The sequence below is a fragment of the Schistocerca nitens genome, unplaced genomic scaffold (assembly GCF_023898315.1).
Source record: "Schistocerca nitens isolate TAMUIC-IGC-003100 unplaced genomic scaffold, iqSchNite1.1 HiC_scaffold_375, whole genome shotgun sequence".
NCBI lineage: Eukaryota > Metazoa > Arthropoda > Insecta > Orthoptera > Acrididae > Schistocerca > Schistocerca nitens.
The window spans coordinates 295,835-315,562 of NW_026045909.1; the positions used below are offsets into that span (position 1 = coordinate 295,835).

The 19,728-nt window shown below is 41.3% G+C and overlaps 1 protein-coding gene across 1 annotated transcript in view; it reads right to left on the bottom strand.

Annotated features, from left to right (window-relative positions):
- Window positions 1-19,728, bottom strand: part of LOC126229545 (nucleolar protein 11-like) — an 88,632-nt gene that overhangs the window by 50,502 nt on the left and 18,402 nt on the right. Inside the window, exons 2-3 of the mRNA XM_049942310.1 lie at window positions 9,359-9,523; window positions 9,040-9,258 (exon numbers count right to left, since the gene is read on the bottom strand). Coding sequence (XP_049798267.1) covers window positions 9,040-9,258; window positions 9,359-9,523 — 384 coding nt within the window. The remainder of the gene's footprint in view (window positions 1-9,039; window positions 9,259-9,358; window positions 9,524-19,728) is intronic.

Genomic DNA, 19,728 nt, shown 5'->3' on the forward strand with positions numbered 1-19,728 from the left:
CCGACTTTCGAAAGGCGTTCGACTCAGTTCCGCACTGTTGCTTTCTCCAAAAAGTGCGCACTTACAGTCTATCTGATGACATATGCAGTTGGATAGAAAGTTTTCTAATAAACAGGGAGCAGTATATCGTCCTGAATGGGGTGACTTCAACAGAAACAAGCGTAACTTCAGGTGTGCCCCAGGGCAGCGTAATAGGTCCGCTGCTTTCTACAATTTACATAAACAATGTGGTTGATGGTATTGACAGCAGCATTAGACTGTTTGCCGATGATGCTGTAGTCTACAGGAAAGTAGCATCACGCGAAAGTTGTGAACAAATCAATGAGGATTTGCAGAAAATACGTGCGTGGTGTAATGACTGGTAGTTATCTCTCAATATTAGTAAGTGTAACCTACTGCGCATAACAAGGCAAAAATCCCCATTAATGTATGAGTACAAAATACATGCCCAGTCTTTGGAAGCGCTGACTTCCTTCAAGTATCTTGGTGTGACTATTCAAAATAATCTCAAATGGAATGATCCAGATTACACAAGTAACGGGTAAGGTGAACTTTAGATTGTGGTTTATTGGTAGAATCCTGAAGCGATGCAGTCCTTCAGTAAAGGAAATAGCTTACGATATGTTAGTTTGTCCAGTCTTAGAGTATTGTTCGTCTGTATGGGACACCCCCCCCCCCCCCCCATGAACCATGGACCTTGCCGTTGGTGGGGAGGTTTGCGTGCCTCAGCGATACAGATAGCCGTACCGTAGGTACAACCACAATGGAGGGGTATCTGTTGAGAGGCCAGACAAACATGTGGTTCCTGAAGAGGGGCAGCAGCCTTTTCAGTAGTTGCAAGGGCAACAGTCTGGATGATTGACTGATCTGGCCTTGTAACAATAACCAAAACGGCCTTGCTGTGCTGGTACTGCGAACGGCTGAAAGCAAGGGGAAACTACAGCCGTAATTTTTCCCGAGGGCATGCAGCTTTACTGTATGATTAAATGATGATGGCGTCCTCTTGGGTAAAATATTCCGGAGGTAAAATAGTCCCCCATTCAGATCTCCGGGCGGGGACTACTCAAGAGGATGTCGTTAGCAGGAGAAAGAAAACTGGCGTTCTACGGATCGGAGCGTGGAATGTCAGGTCCCTTAATCGGGCAGGTAGGTTAGAAAATTTGAAAAGGGAAATGGATAGGTTAAAGTTAGATATAGTGGGAATTAGTGAAGTTCGGTGGCAGGAGGAACAAGACTTCTGGTCAGGTGACTACAGGGTTATAAACACAAAGTCAAATAGGGGTAATGCAGGAGTAGGTTTAATAATGAATAGGAAAATAGGAACGCGGGTAAGCTACTACAAACAGCTTAGTGAACGCATTATTGTGGCCAAGATAGATACGAAGCCCACACCTACTACAGTAGTACAAGTTTATATGCCAACTAGCTCTGCAGATGACGAAGAAATTGAAGAAATGTATGATGAAATAAAAGAAATTATTCAGATAGTGAAGGGAGACGAAAATTTAATAGTCATGGGTGACTGGAATTCGAGTGTAGGAAAAGGGAGAGAAGGAAACGTAGTAGGTGAATATGGAATGGGGCTAAGAAATGAAAGAGAAAGCCGCCTGGTAGAATTTTGCACAGAGCACAACTTAATCATAGCTAACACTTGGTTTAAGAATCATGATAGAAGGTTGTATACATGGAAGAACCCTGGAGATACTAAAAGGTATCAGATAGATTATATAATGGTAAGACAGAGATTTAGGAACCAGGTTTTAAATTGTAAGACATTTCCAGGGGCAGATGTGAACTCTGACCACAATCTATTGGTTATGACCTGTAGATTAAAACTGAAGAAACTGCAAAAAGGTGGGAATTTAAGGAGATGGGACCTGGATAAACTGAAAGAACCAGAGGTTGTACAGAGTTTCAGGGAGAGCATAAGGGAACAATTGACAGGAATGGGGGAAAGAAATACAGTAGAAGAAGAATGGGTAGCTTTGAGGGATGAAGTAGTGAAGGCAGCAGAGGATCAAGTAGGTAAAAAGACTAGGGCTGGTAGAAATCCTTGGGTAACAAAAGAAATATTGAATTTAATTGATGAAAGAAGAAAATATAAAAATGCAGTAAATGAAGCAGGCAAAAAGGAATACAAACATCTCAAAAATGAGATCGACAGGAAGTGCAAAATGGCTAAGCAGGGATGGCTAGAGGACAAATGTAAGGATGTAGAGGCTTATCTCACTAGGGGTAAGATAGATACTGCCTACAGGAAAATTAAAGAGACCTTTGGAGAAAAGAGAACCACTTGTATGAACATCAAGAGCTCAGATGGAAACCCAATTCTAAGCAAAGAAGGGAAAGCAGAAAGGTGGAAGGAGTATATAGAGGGTCTATACAAGGGCAATGTACTTGAGGACAATATTATGGAAATGGAAGAGGATGTAGATGAAGATGAAATGGGAGATACGATACTGCGTGAAGAGTTTGACAGAGCACTGAAAGACCTGAGTCGAAACAAGGCCCCCGGAGTAGACAACATTCCATTGGAACTACTGACGGCCTTGGGAGAGCCAGTCCTGACAAAACTCTACCATCTGGTGAGCAAGATGTATGAAACAGGCGAAATACCCTCAGACTTCAAGAAGAATATAATAATTCCAATCCCAAAGAAAGCAGGTGTTGACAGATGTGAGAATTACCGAACAATCAGTTTAATAAGCCACAGCTGCAAAATACTAACACGAATTCTTTACAGACGAATGGAAAAACTAGTAGAAGCCGACCTCGGGGAAGATCAGTTTGGATTCCGTAGAAATACTGGAGCATGTGAGGCAATACTGACCTTACGACTTATCTTAGAAGAAAGATTAAGGAAAGGCAAACCTACGTTTCTAGAATTTGTAGACTTAGAGAAAGCATTTGACAATGTTGACTGGAATACTCTCTTTCAAATTCTAAAGGTGGCAGGGGTAAAATACAGGGAGCGAAAGGCTATTTACAATTTGTACAGAAACCAGATGGCAGTTATAAGAGTCGAGGGACATGAAAGGGAAGCAGTGGTTGGGAAGGGAGTAAGACAGGGTTGTAGCCTCTCCCCGATGTTATTCAATCTGTATATTGAGCAAGCAGTAAAGGAAACAAAAGAAAAATTCGGAATAGGTATTAAAATCCATGGAGAAGAAATAAAAACTTTGAGGTTCGCCGATGACATTGTAATTCTGTCAGAGACAGCAAAGGACTTGGAAGAGCAGTTGAACGGAATGGATGGTGTCTTGAAGGGAGGATATAAGATGAACATCAACAAAAGCAAAACGAGGATAATGGAATGTAGTTGAATTAAGTCGGGTGATGCTGAGGGTATTAGACTAGGATATGAGACACTTAAAGTAGTAAAGGAGTTTTGCTATTTGGGGAGCAAAATAACTGATGATGGTCGAAGTAGAGAGGATATAAAATGTAGACTGGCAATGGCAAGGAAAGTGTTTCTGAAGAAGAGAAATTTGTTAACATCGAGTATAGATTTAAGTGTCAGGAAGTCATTTCTGAAAGTATTTGTATGGAGTGTAGCCATGTATGGAATTGAAACATGGACGGTAAATAGTTTGGACAAGAAGAGAATAGAAGCTTTCGAAATGTGGTGCTACAGAAGAATGCTGAAGATTAGATGGTTAGATCACATAACTAATGAGGAGGTACTGAATAGGATTGGGGAGAAAAGGAGTTTGTGGCACAACTTGACCAGAAGAAGGGATCGGTTGGTAGGACATGTTCTGAGGCATCAAGGGATCACCACTTTAGTACTGGAGGGTAGCGTGGAGGGTAAAAACCGTAGAGGGAGACCAAGAGATGAATACACTAAGCAGATTCAGAAGGATGTAGGTTGCAGTAGGTACTGGGAGATGAAGAAGCTTGCACAGGATAGAGTAGCATGGAGAGCTGCATCAAACCAGTCTCAGGACTGAAGACCACAACAACAACAACAACATGGGACACTTACCAGATGGGTCTGGTTCAAGAGATTGAGAAGGTCCAAAGAAGAGCGGCAAGATTCTTGACTGGTACTTTTAGCCATCGCGAGAGCATTACATATCTCATAGAAAGTTTGAAGTGGGACACACTTTCAATTACATAGCGCACTAAATGGAAGGGGCTGCTCACTAAATTCCGAAATCCGACCTTCACCGAGGATGTAGAGCATATATTATTACCACCAACTTTCAAATCGCGCAATGACCACCATTCAAAGATAAGGGAAATTAGAGCTCGTACTGAGGCATTCAGACAGTTGTTTTTCCCTCATGCAATCCGCGAGTGGAACAGAGGGGGAGGGGTAGCGGAGGGGGGGAGGGGGGTGTATATGTAGATGTGGAAATAAATCATGTACTCGTAGAATATTTTCGATTCAACAACAATATATTTTCAACTCTCATCCCCAAAGTAACAATTATTCCGTGCAAGCTCCAGTAAGCCAACTGGTTCCAAGATAAACGTCAGAATCGACAAACCACCCATACAATTACATACATGCTGCCTCATACAGAGCCAAGACATGAAGTAAGAGTCTCTATACAATACACGCTTCATCTGTCTCTGTAACAATCCTCATGACACCACAAACCACGGAACATCATACAAACACTCTTTGACTTTTTGATGTAAATTCCAAGGCGCTACTGGTAACCACCTGTCGGGGCCGCTCATCTGACGCAGCTCCTGGCTTCTCGTGACAGCTGTCCCTCCTGCACACACAGATATGTGTGGCGCAGTGAGAGCCATGTGTTTCTAGAACTTACCCCGAAATTCTCGAAGCATTACAAACTGATGATTAACTGTACAAATGATCCCAGTAACATTAAAATAAACTAAATGAAACATTTTCTAAACTGTATTTATTTAGTTATTTATTATCTTCTCTCATACATTACTACTGCAATGAAGGTCAGTTCTTGTGCTGTACAGGAAAAATGCAGTGTGTCATATGCCAGTTTAGTTGTACTCCTTTTACAGAGAACCAATCAACAATTTCTGAACACAAAGGTTTCCTTGGAATGTTTATTCAGTAGATATGACCCCATTCTGAACATGCTGATTCAATAGGCATAATCCTGAAGTTTCTTACTGTAGCTCTCTGTATTTGATTGGTTTTTCAGAATGAAAAGTAGTTCTGAGATACATGCCTAAATTTCAGTTTATGTAGAAAAAAATGGAAAACAACAGGAGCTTTTGAAGTGATGTGCTACAAAGGGATCCAATTTTGTCCACAGGCACCTAACATTAGCCTGAATTTGAGTATCTGCATGTTCAGACAGAAGACATCAAGTTATGAAACTTAAGGAACAACTTAATTGCTTTATTTCATTCATGTTTTATTCCTAATATATTGAGAATCAGGTTACCCGACTATGTTTTCTGCAACTGAGGTAAACCTATTCATGGAACTACAGGGTACATTCAACATTCATTATACAAATGCACACTATCGTACATGACTGTCAGCATTCAGGAGCAAGTTTCACGTAAGTGATTAATAATAAAAAGACTTCTTAAAAATACATTCAGTACATATAATTACCTTTACAATGAACTGTCTGTTCACCTTAGGGTCTCTAACCATTAACGAATCACAACATTATGCCTCAACATATTCACTATGTGATCAAAAGTGTCCAGACACCTGGCTGAAAATGACTTACAAGTTCGTGGCGCCCTCCATCGGTGATGCTCGAATTCATTATGGTGTTTAACCTTGATGTCAACTTCCACTATCGAATGCATATGTTCAATCAGGTGCTGGAAGGTTTTTTTTTGGGGAATGGCATCCCATTCTTCACAGAGTGCTGCACTGAGGAGAGGTATCGATGACAATCGGTGAGGCCTGGCACGAAGTCGCCGTTCCAAAACATCCCAAAGGTGTTCTATAGCATTCAGGTCAAGACTCTGTGCAGGCAAGTCCATTACAGGGATGTTATTGCCATGTAACCACTCTACCACAGGTCGTGCATTACAAACAGGTGCTTGATCATGTTGAAAGATGCTATCACCATCCCCGAACTGCTCTTCAACAGTGGCAAGCAAGAAGGTGTTTAAAACATCAATGTAGGTCTGTGCCACGATAGTGCCGTGCAACACAGAAAGGGGTGCAAACCCCCTCCATGAAAAGCACAACCTCACCATAACTACCATCGCCTCCGAATTTTACTGTTGGCACTACACACACTGGCAGATGACGTTCAATGGGCATTCGATATGCCCATTCCCTGCCAATGGATTGCCACACTGTGTACCATGATTTGTCACTGCACACAATGTTTTACCACTGTTCAATCGTCCAATGTTTACACTCCTTACACCAAGTGAGGCGTTCGGCATTTACCGGCGTGATGTTTGGCTTATGAGCAGCTGCTCGACCATGAAATCCAAGTTTTCTCACCTCCCACCTAACTGTTATAGTACTTGCTGTGGATCCTGATGCAGTTTGGAATTCCTGTGTGATGGTCAAGATACATGTCTGCCTATTACGCATTACGACCCTCTTCTGTCAGTCAACAGACGAGGTCAACCTGCACACTTCTGTGCTGTACGTGTCCCTTCACATTTCCACTTCACTATCACATTGGAAACAGTGGACCTAGGGATATTTAGGAGTGTGGAAATCTCACATACAGACGTATGACACAAGTGACATCCAATCACCTGATCACGTTTGAAGTCTATGAGTTCAGCAGAGCACTCCATTCTCTCTCTCTCATGATGGCTAATGACTACTGAGGTTGCTAATATGGAGTACTTGGCAGTAGGTGGCAGCACAATGCACCTAATATGCAAACATGCATGTTTTGGGGGGTGTCCAGATGCTTCTGATCACATATTGTATGAGCCTGTAAAAGCTAAATGAAAATGGATTTTTCTTCATCCAAAGCCAATTGTGCATCCTTTGACAGATACTTACAAGGAGCGGTCCCAGCAGTAGAATTGACTTTTTGAAATAATCTATATGGTGATGTATGTTAAGGTCCATAGAATCACTCCCTGCAGCCATTCACCATGGTGGGCCCTCATTAGCGAGTAATCAATGAAAAAGAAATTCGAAATTTCACTAAAAATAGTAACAATTTACAGACCAGTTGTATAGCGTAATGGTTAAGGTAATGACCTCACATGTAGAAGATTGTGGTTTCACACTTTGTTATGCACTTTGAAATTCTTTATTTTTAAATCTTTATCGAAATTATTTTTATCTTTATTTTTATTCGATTAATTGGTTTAAATGCAATTTTTTCCATTCCCTTGTCACCACATGTAAGTCATTGTATGAAATATATCAACTGCTTTCATTTTTCTTCCTATCAGTCTTTTTCCACTTGGAATGCCTATTAATGAGATTTCAATTATTGTTAACTTTGACTTAAAGTCTTCCATTTCATCATTTTAAATTTTTGTCCATGTAACTGCATTTATTACTTCTATTTCCCATTTTGCTTGAAATTTGTTTTACTTATAGTCCCCATTTTCCTTTAAAACATCATCCAAGTTATTCTGTCCATAGTACAATAAGAATTTATATTTTAAATGTTTGTATGACCATTGCAATCCAAAAAGACGTACATCTTGTAAAGAAGAATACATTCTTGATACCACTGCACAGTAGATTATTTTGTCTTTTGTTTTTTAATCGACAGATCGGCATTTTCAAATGTTTAAACATTAAGACAGATAAATAAAAGTAATTAAATTCATATGCATAAGTATTCCAAGTGAAAAATAAATATAAGAAGAAAAAATAAGAGCAATTGAAGAAGTTAATAAGTTGATTACAACGGTGTGACAAGGAAATACAAATTTTAAAAAAATTGTTTGTAAACCAATTAATTGCATAAAAATGGTGACCAAAGTCATTTTGACAAAGATTTTTAAAAAAATAAAAAAGTTTCCATTGCTTGACGAGATTGAAACCATCCACCCTAGTTAGTAACTTAAATACTATAGTACTTTTTTTTCTTCAACCAGTCCATAAATGGTTACTATTTTTAATGTTAAACAGCATCATGTGAAATTCCAATTTTTTTTATTTTTTATTATTTTTTTCTGATTATCCGCAAACGAGTGTCCACTAGGATGAATGGCTCGAACATGTGATTTCTTGGACCTTAACCTAAGACACCATATAGAGTATTTAAAAAAAATCAATCCCACCCACTGCAGTTAATTTATTTTCTTTTTCATTTTGCTTAAATCATCATATGATATCCTAATGAGACACTAAAATCCAAGCCCCTGGATCTGGAGTGTGACAAATACTCACTAGTTACAGTCCTTTGTGAAATCTTTCGGAGTGCTCATCAAGACTCACTGAAATATCAACATGCAATGCCTAGAAAGTTTACTTTGCCTCTCCTTTGGATTTCTGAGAAGGTACATCACTCTTCCTTCTGTTATTTGATGAACTAAGAAACTGGCCTTGCTGCTGCTGATAATAAACAACTTCTTTTTCTACTTCTGATGTTGCTGCATTTAATCAGTGTGTCACTTACTTCTGACTTATTTCTTCTGTATTATGATTTTAGTTTCAGTAGTGGACACAAGCAAACCAGAAATCTATAACTTAGAACTCCAGAAACATAGAATGCCACACACTGGCAAATCATGATTTTTGAAGTATTTCCTGATTATATTTTTTTGACTAGGGTTACTTTCTTACCTGGCCTTATTTTAGGTATGTGCAACAGTAATTTTGTAAAATTCAGAAGTGCATGTCAGATTTCCTAGTTCTAGCCAAAGGCAGAAAGTATTCAAACAACACATGGAAAAAAAGGTTCAGATTCCACAATATCTAATCAACTCTAATAACACTCAACAGTTAAAATGCTACATTTCACTTCAGATCAGTGCTGAAATGAACTAATAAGTTATATTTTTTTCCACATCTGTAATAGTTAGCCTTAGTTTCCCAAAATCATAACACCAGCATCCCATCATTTTTGTACAAGGAGACTATTTTGTTCTAAGTTTCAATCACACTTCAAATTAACTATGTTACTATGACTGTCATACCTTTGAGTTACGTGCTAAAAAAGTGACGTAATTTCTTCCTTCAGAGGATATAATATAGGAATCTTCAATTTCTTCATCTGATGCCAAAACTGGCTTTTGGGTGTCCTCTTTCCTTTTTTGCAAAACAGCATCTAATGGTAACACACGACCATTTTTGAAAAGAACAATGGGAGGTTTTTCTTCAGAAGATGACAAAATGCAGTTTATGGGTTCCTGAAACTAAGTTGAAAAACATTTAAACATTAGTGTTTTATACCTTACACTTACAGTATTACTAAAATGAGTACCAAATTAAGAAAATAAATTTTAATGACCGTACCTTTATTTTATTTGCTTTATCCAACCTGTCATCATTTTCTGTCCATGTCCGGATTTGGTTATAGTGAAACACACCCACATACTGTTTGTTTGCTTTGTCGTATATTACAGGTGATGTCAGTCTGCTTTTTGTGCTCCAGCTACCAATCTGCTTCTGATCTTGCAACTGCAAAAGAACAACAGTCATAAAAGTAACCATTGTAGCAGTAACAGTAGGAAGAGCAATAATGCTGACAGTAGTGGCCAATTTATTTTTTAACTCATGTTGGAAGTATCATTAGGATTACATGTTGTTACATGTAGAAAAATATCTGAAAAACATGTCATACTTGTTCAGTCTCAATGATTAATGAAACAAATCAAATGCGTGAAACTAACTGACAAAATACATATTTTATTTCATAGTTTGTTAGATGCACTACGAATTCTGATTCAAAGAAGTGGTCCCACCCCCCACCCCCCCTTGCTGTTATAAATACACGCTGACATGCTGAGTTAGTCTTTCATGTTAGTCCTATTAGTTGATTTCTTCTTCTTAGTGTTTCGAACGGGCCTACTTTGGACCACGCTTGTTCAACTGTTGGGCTTTAATATTTTCCCAGTACTGTCACATCCACTGCCGATGTAACTCCTTCCTTTCTCCTAGTCAGGGAGTACCTTTCCTTCGGCATTTCCTGAAATGCTCGGGCTTTCTTCAGGGTACGTCTCACATACTATCTGTTCTTGAGATCAGTTATTCCCAATTCTTTAATGTCCTTTTCAGTTTCTGTCAGCCAAGTGGTGTGAACCTTCTTGTTTTGCCAGAAGGTGAACAGACGGTCGGTCAATCTGTTTGGAGGCAATCTTGCGAAATGACTATAGAGAGCTACCCTTCTTTTTCTAGCACAGTCACAGACCCTCTCAATACGATCATAGAGCTCTCAGTTATGTCACCTTCTGAATTCCCATCTTCTTCTACTGGGCCTAGGATCTTCCTGGAAGATTCTCCTCTCTCTCTCTCTGACTTCCAACTTCTCCATCAGACCTCTCCAGTTCATGGAAAGACATTCCATGGCATACACGGCTTCTGGTCATATGACTGATGTGTAGTGCTTAAGTTTCAGGTTGCGTGAGGCATTTTTTGTTGTAGGTTTTCTTAGTCAGTCGATAGGCTGGTTCCAACTTGTTGACTCTCATGGATAATGTTTTTTCTGATAGGTTGGGTTCAATGCATTTGCAGAGGTACTTAAACTTCTCAGTCCTTTGATGTTTCCCTGGTCTAGTAACATCTCTCTGTTAGCTTCTTTGATGTTGGTGAAGAACTCTGTTTTCACCAGCGACACTTGAACACCCACTTTGGCAGCCTGTTTTCTGAGGCAGTTTACCTGCATTGTTGCCATTTCAAGAGAATCAACAGTCAGTGCCATGTCATCTGCAAAAGCCAGGCAATCTACAATCATCCCTTAGCTCTTACAGCCCGGGTAGACACCACTCTGAGAACCCAAATTGGTCGTTTCCTTGCACCATACTCTCACAACCTTTTCAAGGTTGATTTATTATATGAAGAAAGCCACAAAAATACGAAGTGGTAGCATGGAGTTGGGTGTCCTTACGATGCCTGAGGCTTTTATATGCCTACCTTCCACCTATCTTTTATAATTGCCCCTTCAAGCATTATTCTTAGCTTTTAGAACCAAGTAATCCCTCCCCAATGGGTAATACTTGACAGAAGTATATTACAGTGGCTACCTGTTTGCATGTTAATGTATCACCTGATCGAGTTCTGAGCAACCAGCCCATCCTCTCCAACTTCCATTAACAATTTCGTCTTCTTTGCCCTATATAAACCTGTGGTTCCAAGAGATAGCATTACTGGTTTTTGTTTATTTTTTATGTATTTTTATGTGCTGTACTGGGCACTGCACCTTCTGAAGGTAAAAACAGATCAGGGCGTCTTTCTCGTGTATGGACCAAGGTGGTTCTTATCCTCCTTTAATCTAGTATGTAACAAATTTCTCATTGGAATTTCCCTTTTATACTGTTATTATTTTGTTTCTCTTTCAAATTCATAATCTGGAAATAAAAACATTTAATCTCTGCCAGTATACCAATTTGTTAACTTTGGTTTATGATCCTATTGTAAGCCTGGACTATTAGCCACGGCACTTTCCTTTAAGAGAAGCTGTAACTACGAGGACACACCTTCGAGATGAGCAGTCAGTCACAAATTGGTCAGCACTCAGCTGGGACGCTCACCTGCAATTGCTTTTCTCGAAATTTCCATGTCATAGCTGTAGGTAGTACATCTGAAATGTAGGTTTTAGCTTGTAACTAAAGAAGAGAAGAGAGGTTGGCTATTGAAAAATATCATCTAGCATGCTTCTTACAAGGGGAGGGCATGAATTGGGAAACTCAGATTAGAATGAGGCTTGGTTGGCTTGTAGTTACCTAAAGGGTGTTATCCTGCAAGCAGTGGTAAAACACACTGACCAGCCAAAACGATTTCAAAATTTCACCCACACTTTTTACAGGGTGTACCACTTATCTTGACCACCCTAAATAACTGTTTGTCCAGATGCAAATTACAAAATGTTTCAAGCAAATGTTCTTTAGCCATCAGGGGGACATCAATCAGCACGATTGCCTTCATTGTAGCTTTGTTATTAACAAAGATATGAACAGCGGTATGACTTGTTTAAATGGCACCCTGTATTTTTTTATTCAGTAATTCACTTCCTCTCTTAAAGACCTATTCAAAAATGTTTTACTTCGGATTCCATGCTACAGCCAACTCTCCCACGTCATCCCCTACTACAGCACATCTGTATCAACACCTTCAGTCCTAATACTGATTTGCTGCAGCTCACCACATGCAAGCATCTTCTTCTCCAAGTAACTACAGCAACCAACATACATTTGAACCTGCTTACTGTATTCATCCCTTGGTCTCCCTCTACCATTTTATTCCTCACACTTGCCTCCAATACTAAAATGATTCCTTGATGTCTCAGAAAGTGCAGTATTAACTGATCCCTTTTTTTTTTACTCAAGTTGTGCCATACATTTTTTTCCTCCCCAATTTTTTCCATACTTCTTCATTAGTTACACAATCTGGATGTGGGAACAATTTTATGACAAAGGTGTGTTGGACATGCACATCAGAAGAAGGCACTGGTGAGGATAAATAACTTTTTAATAATTTCTTTATTAATACATCCACCATGTGACTGGTCGGAAGTGGCTGTGGATAGGCATGAGAGCAAATAATTCTTTAATTGACCCCACCAATTCATACAGCCATTCAACTGTATTTCTGTGTACACCTAATATTTATTCTGGCACTGTAGTGGCAGACAACACAGCACAGCGTACAGTGCACACATGCTGCTACGGAGACAGCACACTGAGCTGGCATCTCTGGTATGCTGGCATTGGACTGACAGCAGTGGTCCAGCTCCACTTGTGGCTTTCTGCAGTGTGGAAGGTTGCAATGTACCAGCGGTGTGGCAAATGGTGTTGCGAGAGTTGAAGTCTGGACTGATACTGATGAGCACAGGCGGGTGGCTGGCACAGTGTTGGCTGGCCAGACTGGGCAGAAAGGTGGAGGTTACTCGTTCACAGCCTGGCCGTAGCAGTGGTGATGGTGGAAACTCTGGTTGACACAGAGTGGGCATCACATAACACACTGATGGATTGGTTTGGACGTACTTAAATTCTGCTACAGCTCACTGACTTTGCGGGAGTTAGTGTCTTGTGCCAAATTATCTAGAATGGATGCAATGACTGGCTATCATAATTGGCAGTATGTCAATCTACAGTTCTTCTTAGAGTCCGATCTGGATTTGTCACATGGATGGCTGTGACACAGAAGCAGCAGAAGTCCTCTCACGTCATGGGTTGCTAGCACCCCAGTATTCCATCACTGGCTTCAAGTACCATTTAACTTCTCTTTTCAAACATTACTCTCCAAATACCTTAAAAAGATTATAGGCTTAAATTTATATTAAATGTTGACCAATTCCTCCTTTTCAGAACAGCTTTTCTTTGCTATGGCCAGTCTGAATTTTATATCCTATCTACTTTGGCTATAATGTTACTGCACAAATAGCATTTCCAAATCTAATTCCATCATCATTGTCTGATTTACAAGGGGCATCCAGAAAGTAAAGAATATTTTTCCATAGCAAGATATTCTTTAAAAATAACAAAGAAACTGGATATACATGTTTTGGCACATACTTTATTTAATTTTCCACATAGTTGCCTTTGACATTAAAGCACTTGTCATATCCTAGTACCAGTTTGTGTATATCATCTTCATACTATGTAGCTCACTGGCTGTTCAACCAGGTCATGACAGCATTCTCCATGTCTAAATCATCTGTAAAGTGTTTACCAGCAAGGTGCTCCTTCAGTTTTGGAAGCAGGAAAAAGTTCGATGATGCCAGGTCCAGACCATAGGAAGGATCCTCAAAGATCGCCCAGCAGAATTTCTCATGCAGCTAGGCTTTTGTCTGCTGGGCAGTATATGAACATGCATGGTCATGCGACAGAAGAGTTCTACATAAGAGCTTGCTTCTTTGCTGGTTGTTGATTGCCCAAGAAAGACATTCATGGGTAGCACATTATGCATCACTGTTGACTGTTGGGTTGCAAGGAAATTGATGAGTAGGGCCCCTTCACTGTCCCAGAATACAGACGCCATCGGTTATTGGATTGATGCAGTTTATTTGAACTTGAGTGGTTTCTGAAGCAGTTGAGGATGATGCCAACCTATAGACTGTCATTTCACTGTAGCAATGCAAAGGGAAACCTATGTTTCATCTCCTGTAACAATGTAGTCAGTGAATGTGTTGCCATCCATTTCACAATGCTCCATGAACACTAACGCAGCACCCTTTCTCACAGCTTTCTGGTCATCCATGAGTGTGTGTGGCACTCGCCGTGTGTAGGCTTTGTCGTATGCTAAGTCCTGAGTGACTATTTCATGCACTACTGAATGACACCCCTCCTGACATTGACCATGCACAACGCTTATCATGAATTTTCGATTCTCTACAATGATGCTATCTATCTTCTGTCTGAGTGCACCTGTTATAAGATGGAAGGTTGCCTTGATCTCTCTTTGTAATGAACATCTGTTCTCCCATTCTTAAACATTAAAGCACACAGGCTGCATTCGTTACACCTTTGCCACAAATTGTAAAAAGTCTGTGGTGGATGTCACAGGGTATGTTAAGCCCAAATGACAGAAGGAAAGAGAGCTAAGAACAAGGACTTCCTCATGGAGAAAGAGCCACTAAATACGCCACAGAGACAAAGGAGGTCCCAAACTAAAGATTAAATGTCTTTCAACACATTGCTACGATGAATAAAAGGTAAACTGCAGCTGACAGCCTGCAGGTTGTTCGCTAAAACAGCCAATAACTCAGATGGCAGACAGACACTAGAACTTAAGTGTTTAAAAAAAGGCATTTGGTCAGGAAATGGCAAACCATGAAAGGTTGACGATGACAAGCACATAGACATGGTGGATCACCACCTAACAAATGACATTGGCTATAATGATAATGTCCAATACACAACCTAGCTAAAATGATCTCTTTGTGGCGAGGGGGCAAAGAGGATGTCAGCCAAGTCATTCGGACAGGTTTATTTCCCCGGAGCTGGTTCCCTTGAAGACAAGGCCAGTGGTGATGCCAAAGTGACACCATCTGCTGACAGACGGCGACACAGAGATGTTCGGAAGGAATGGAAGAGCTAGTGGGCCAAGGTAGGAGGGCTGCAGCCTTGGCTGCAGCGTCAGCAGCCTCATTTCCTGACAGTCCAACATGACTAGTGTTGTAACTGCGACTGTTTCGGTCAGGGGGGTTGTCGAGAACGAAAGCGCAGTGGAACCAAATTGAAATGGCCCACAAACAAACAAAACGGACGAACGAGAAAGGATGGACAAGAAAAATGACTGATGACCGAGCAAGACCCTACGAACAACAACACGTAAGAAGCAACAGTGTCACAAGTGAAAAACCTCACGAATCAACAATGTCCACTTGTACACGGAAACAAGCAAAGTAACCACGCTGTCTGTAGGTGAGATGCATAGACTCACACAAATATCAGACTGCCTCACTGAGCGAGAGGCAGGTGCTTAAATACATGATAGGTACGTCACTATTGGCCACTGGGACCACGTGCTCCACCGTGGCGCCCTCACATTATACGCAAGCCAGGAGCACATGCAGCCATGGCTTACGATGCGACAGCTGCAGAGACCTCTAGTGGTAATCAAAGTTCATGTCGTCTGACACGGATTCAAAACCCATGGCGCTCTGTACCAGAACCAGGAACTTACATAAACATCAGAGCAACTCCCTCAAAAGCCAGCAAGTAAGTGTCAGAGAGACTGTACCACTTGAAATGACAGGCAAGCTGGGCAGTGGGGAATGAGAGGTCCAAATGGGACTAGGTGATCATGGAGTCAGAAAAGAATGTGAGTGCTCCAGTGTTAAGACAAAGGGTACCTCTCAGACAGTTTCTGGAAGAGTTGCAAATGGAATGGTGTACATTAAAGTCATTGAGCAGAAAAACAGATAAGGGAATTGACCAATAAGCTGGAGGAAGTCTGCCCTGGTGACACCGAATGGTGGAGGGGTGTAAACATTGCAAAGAGGAAAGGTGAAGCAAGGAAGGAAAATGCGAACTGCAACAGCTTGCAGCCGAGTGTTTGGTGAGTTGGTTTGGCTATGAACACCATCCCAGATGAAAAGCATGATTTCCTCATGAGATGAAATGTCATACTCGGGGGGAAGTGGTCAAAGCGGACTAGAAGGAAATGCGAGAGGTCAAAGCAGTCAGGAGGCCACAATTTTGTTTCTTGGAGGCAGAAAACAAGCGTATGTTGTGATTCCACAAGGAGGCATAATTCCTCCTTGTCGGATGAAGTGCTGCTAATGTTCCATGACGGGAAAAGGGGAAGAGAGAAGAAATGAAGGGTTGTCACTGTGGTGGCTGCCGAGTGCCATCTTCCGGTGACTCACTGCTAACAGATGAAGGTGCTGGAGGATCTACAGAGGCGTCAGCATTCTCTCTGAATCAATCTGCAGATTTCAGGGAAGAAAACCAGTAGGCAGTGTGCACCAGCAAAATGGAGGTCAGCTGGGTGAGGGTATCACATGGTGACACCATTGAAGTCCAGGAAGGAGAAGACCGTTTGGCTCTGTTTAAGTTTTTAGATCTTTTGCAGTTGTCAGATGAAGACTCAGATGTTTGTAGGCAGGAGGGGTGTAACCAGTCTTCGCTGAAGTGTTCCTTTTGTCCTTTCCAGCCTGCCGATTGTGAAGCAGGTGATTTAGCGATCGGGGACAAAGTTTGGTGGCATGTCGCGCACTGGAGCAGAAGCAGACAGGAATGCTAATGTGATACCGGGCAATTTTACAACTGCAGTGCTGAATTTGTGATCACATGTCTGAATGGCCATGTCCTTCATGACGCCAGGTATAGCAAGATGCCAGATGGTATAATGAAGGGCTTTCGACTAGCCACCACCTTGCAAGTGACAGGGTAAGGTACTTTTTCCTTCACCTGGATCTCCTGGACAGCCCGCTCATTGAGATAAACGAGGCATACTTGGGATGAGGCTCCATGGTCGCCACTGCAATAATACCATGGGGAGAAGGTGGCAATCAATCGCATTCATGAGCATCCCTACCACAAGTAACACATTTGGCCATGTTTTGGCAGGACATGAAATTTTGGTTGTAATGTTAACGCTGGTAGTAATTCATCGGGTTTGGAATGTTAGGTCGGACCATGATGACTTCATAGCCTGCTTCGATCTTTAATAGAAGCACAACAATATCAAACATGAGAAAAGGAGTGCATGTAGGTACTAAGGTTACATCAACCTTTTTCATTGCCCAATGGACTGCAGTGATACCCTGATCAGAAAGGCAAGTTTGAATTTCTCCCTCAGTCTGACCATTGAGCAGTAGAGTGTAAATAGCACCATGTGAAGAATTCAGTGTTTGATGGGCCTCGACATGAACAGGATAGCCATGGAGGTACATAGCTGCAAGCAGTTGTTGGGCTTAAAAACCACAATTGGTCTCCAAAAGCAAAGCTCCAGTATGCAAACGAGAGCAGTATTTCACAGGGCCTGTAAATTCATCACTACCTTTCTGAATAATAAACAGATTAATCATAGTACAGGACTGATCTCCATCAGTATTTTATAACATGAGGAATCAAGGTGCAGTTGAGAGAGTATCTGAATCTTTAGCATCATGCCATTTACATTAGTAGACATAGAATGAGATGAAGATTACTGGCTCACTGTGAAGAATTCCTCCGTGATTGCCAGTGTCCCTGACAGTGCACTCCTTCCTCCGAGAGGAACTTGCCTGCCTTAGGTGATCGTTCATGCCCTGGGTCACATCTCCTGACTCCTGACGTGGGGGATCTATTGGCAATTTGAGAAGGTGACAGCTAAAGCAATCACTACTACCTGGGCCTGGCCTGTACGAGGGGGCATATGCGAAACCTACCTTTCAACCCAGGGCTGGAAATTACATGTTGCCCAGTAAGCTGTTAAGCATCAAACATGTGGGCCGGCCTTCAGGAGCACACAGCAAGGAAAAAGAAACAGAGAGGAACTGCAAACACCAAAGCAGAGGAAGGGTAGGAGATGGAGAACAATGAAAGAAACAATGACAGTAAATAACAGATGAGGGTCTGTTCTGATGTCAAGCTATTAAAACCTCAGAACACATTCCCAACAATATCCCAGACGTGTTACCCCAAGGAAGGGGGAAAAGAAGAGCAGAAGGATACACACACAGCACGAAAAGAGAAGAGGTGCTGCAAAGGCTGGGCCCCATGGTAGCCAAGCACGAATTTACCAAAGAGTGGTGAGTTCCCCAGGTGGCGAGCAAGGATAATGGAATGCAGTTGAGTTAAAATCAGATGATGCCGAGAGAATTAGATTAGGAAATGAGACACTTAAAGTAGTTGATAAGTTTTGCTATTTGGGCAGCAAAATAACTAAAGATGGTTGAAGTAGAGAGGATATAAAACGTAGACAGGCATTGGCAAGAAAACCATTTCTGAAGAGCAGAAATTTGTTAACATCAAATATACACCTAAGTGTTAAGAAGTCTTTTCCGAAGGTTTTTGACTGGAGTGTAGCCATGTATGGAAGTGAAACATGGATGATAAACAGTCCAGACAAGAAGAGAATTGAAACTTTTAAAATGTGGTGCTACAGAAGAATGCTGAAGATTAGATGGGTAGATCACATAACTAATGAGGTGGTACTGAATGGAACTGGGGAGGACACATTCTCAGACATCAAGGGATAACTAATTTAGTATTGGAAATGGCTCTGAGCACTATGGGTAGAGGTCTGCGCGGATGCGGATATCCGTGGATATATCTGTGGTATTTGTTACTTGGCGGATAAAATCGCGACTGGCGCGGATATCCACGGGTCATCTGCAGATAATGAGCAAGGCATCTGCCCAGTACATATGTTGCAATGTTAGCTGAAAACTTCAAGTCTGTAGACATTCTTGGAATCTTGCAGGGCCCGGGTAGAGCAGATGTCTGTTGTCCTCAGCACCTAGCTACAACCAACGTAGCTGTACCCACGAGACCTGCGCCTAATCCGTTTCCGCGACCGTGTCTTTCGTGTGGCCTGTGAAGTGCTCTCTGGGTGGCAAACCTGCCCACTTTCTACCAGACAGGTGCCCATTGCAATTTTCCACTGGCTTCAGTTAGCACTTTGTAGTGACCGAGTGACAACGTGCATCGTAGCAAATATCAGTGAGAGTTCTTTCTTCAAATGAACACCATATCGATGGATACAATTTCGTGTAAGGTGAAAAAAGGTGATTTTATATTAGTGAAGGAAAACAAATTGAAATCACCAATTTGGAAAACATTCGGATACGTATTTGATGGCAACGAAAAGATAAAAGATATAGTGGCTTATTTTGCATGTAAAAAAGTATATTTCTACACTGGACACAAAAGTGGAACTTCAAATTTGCTAAAACATTTGTGAGAGGCTGGACAAAGTAGCGTAATTACTTATTTAAATACCAAGAGAGACGTGAAAGTTCCTGAAGTTCTGCCAAATTTGAAGACAGCCGCAACAGAAAAACTTATCAATCTTGTCAGCAAAGACATTTTACCATTCGAAGTTGCATGTGGATGTGGGTTTCTCGAGACGGCACAGTTTCTTATTGATGTGGGGGCCAAGTACGGTGCAGAGAGTGCTAAGGAACTGCTAACTCATCCAACGACCATATCCAGAAATTTGAATGAAACGGCAGATCGTCTGCGTGAAACTGTCTCTCCAGAAGTGAAGAATATATTCAGAGATGTAGGTGGAGC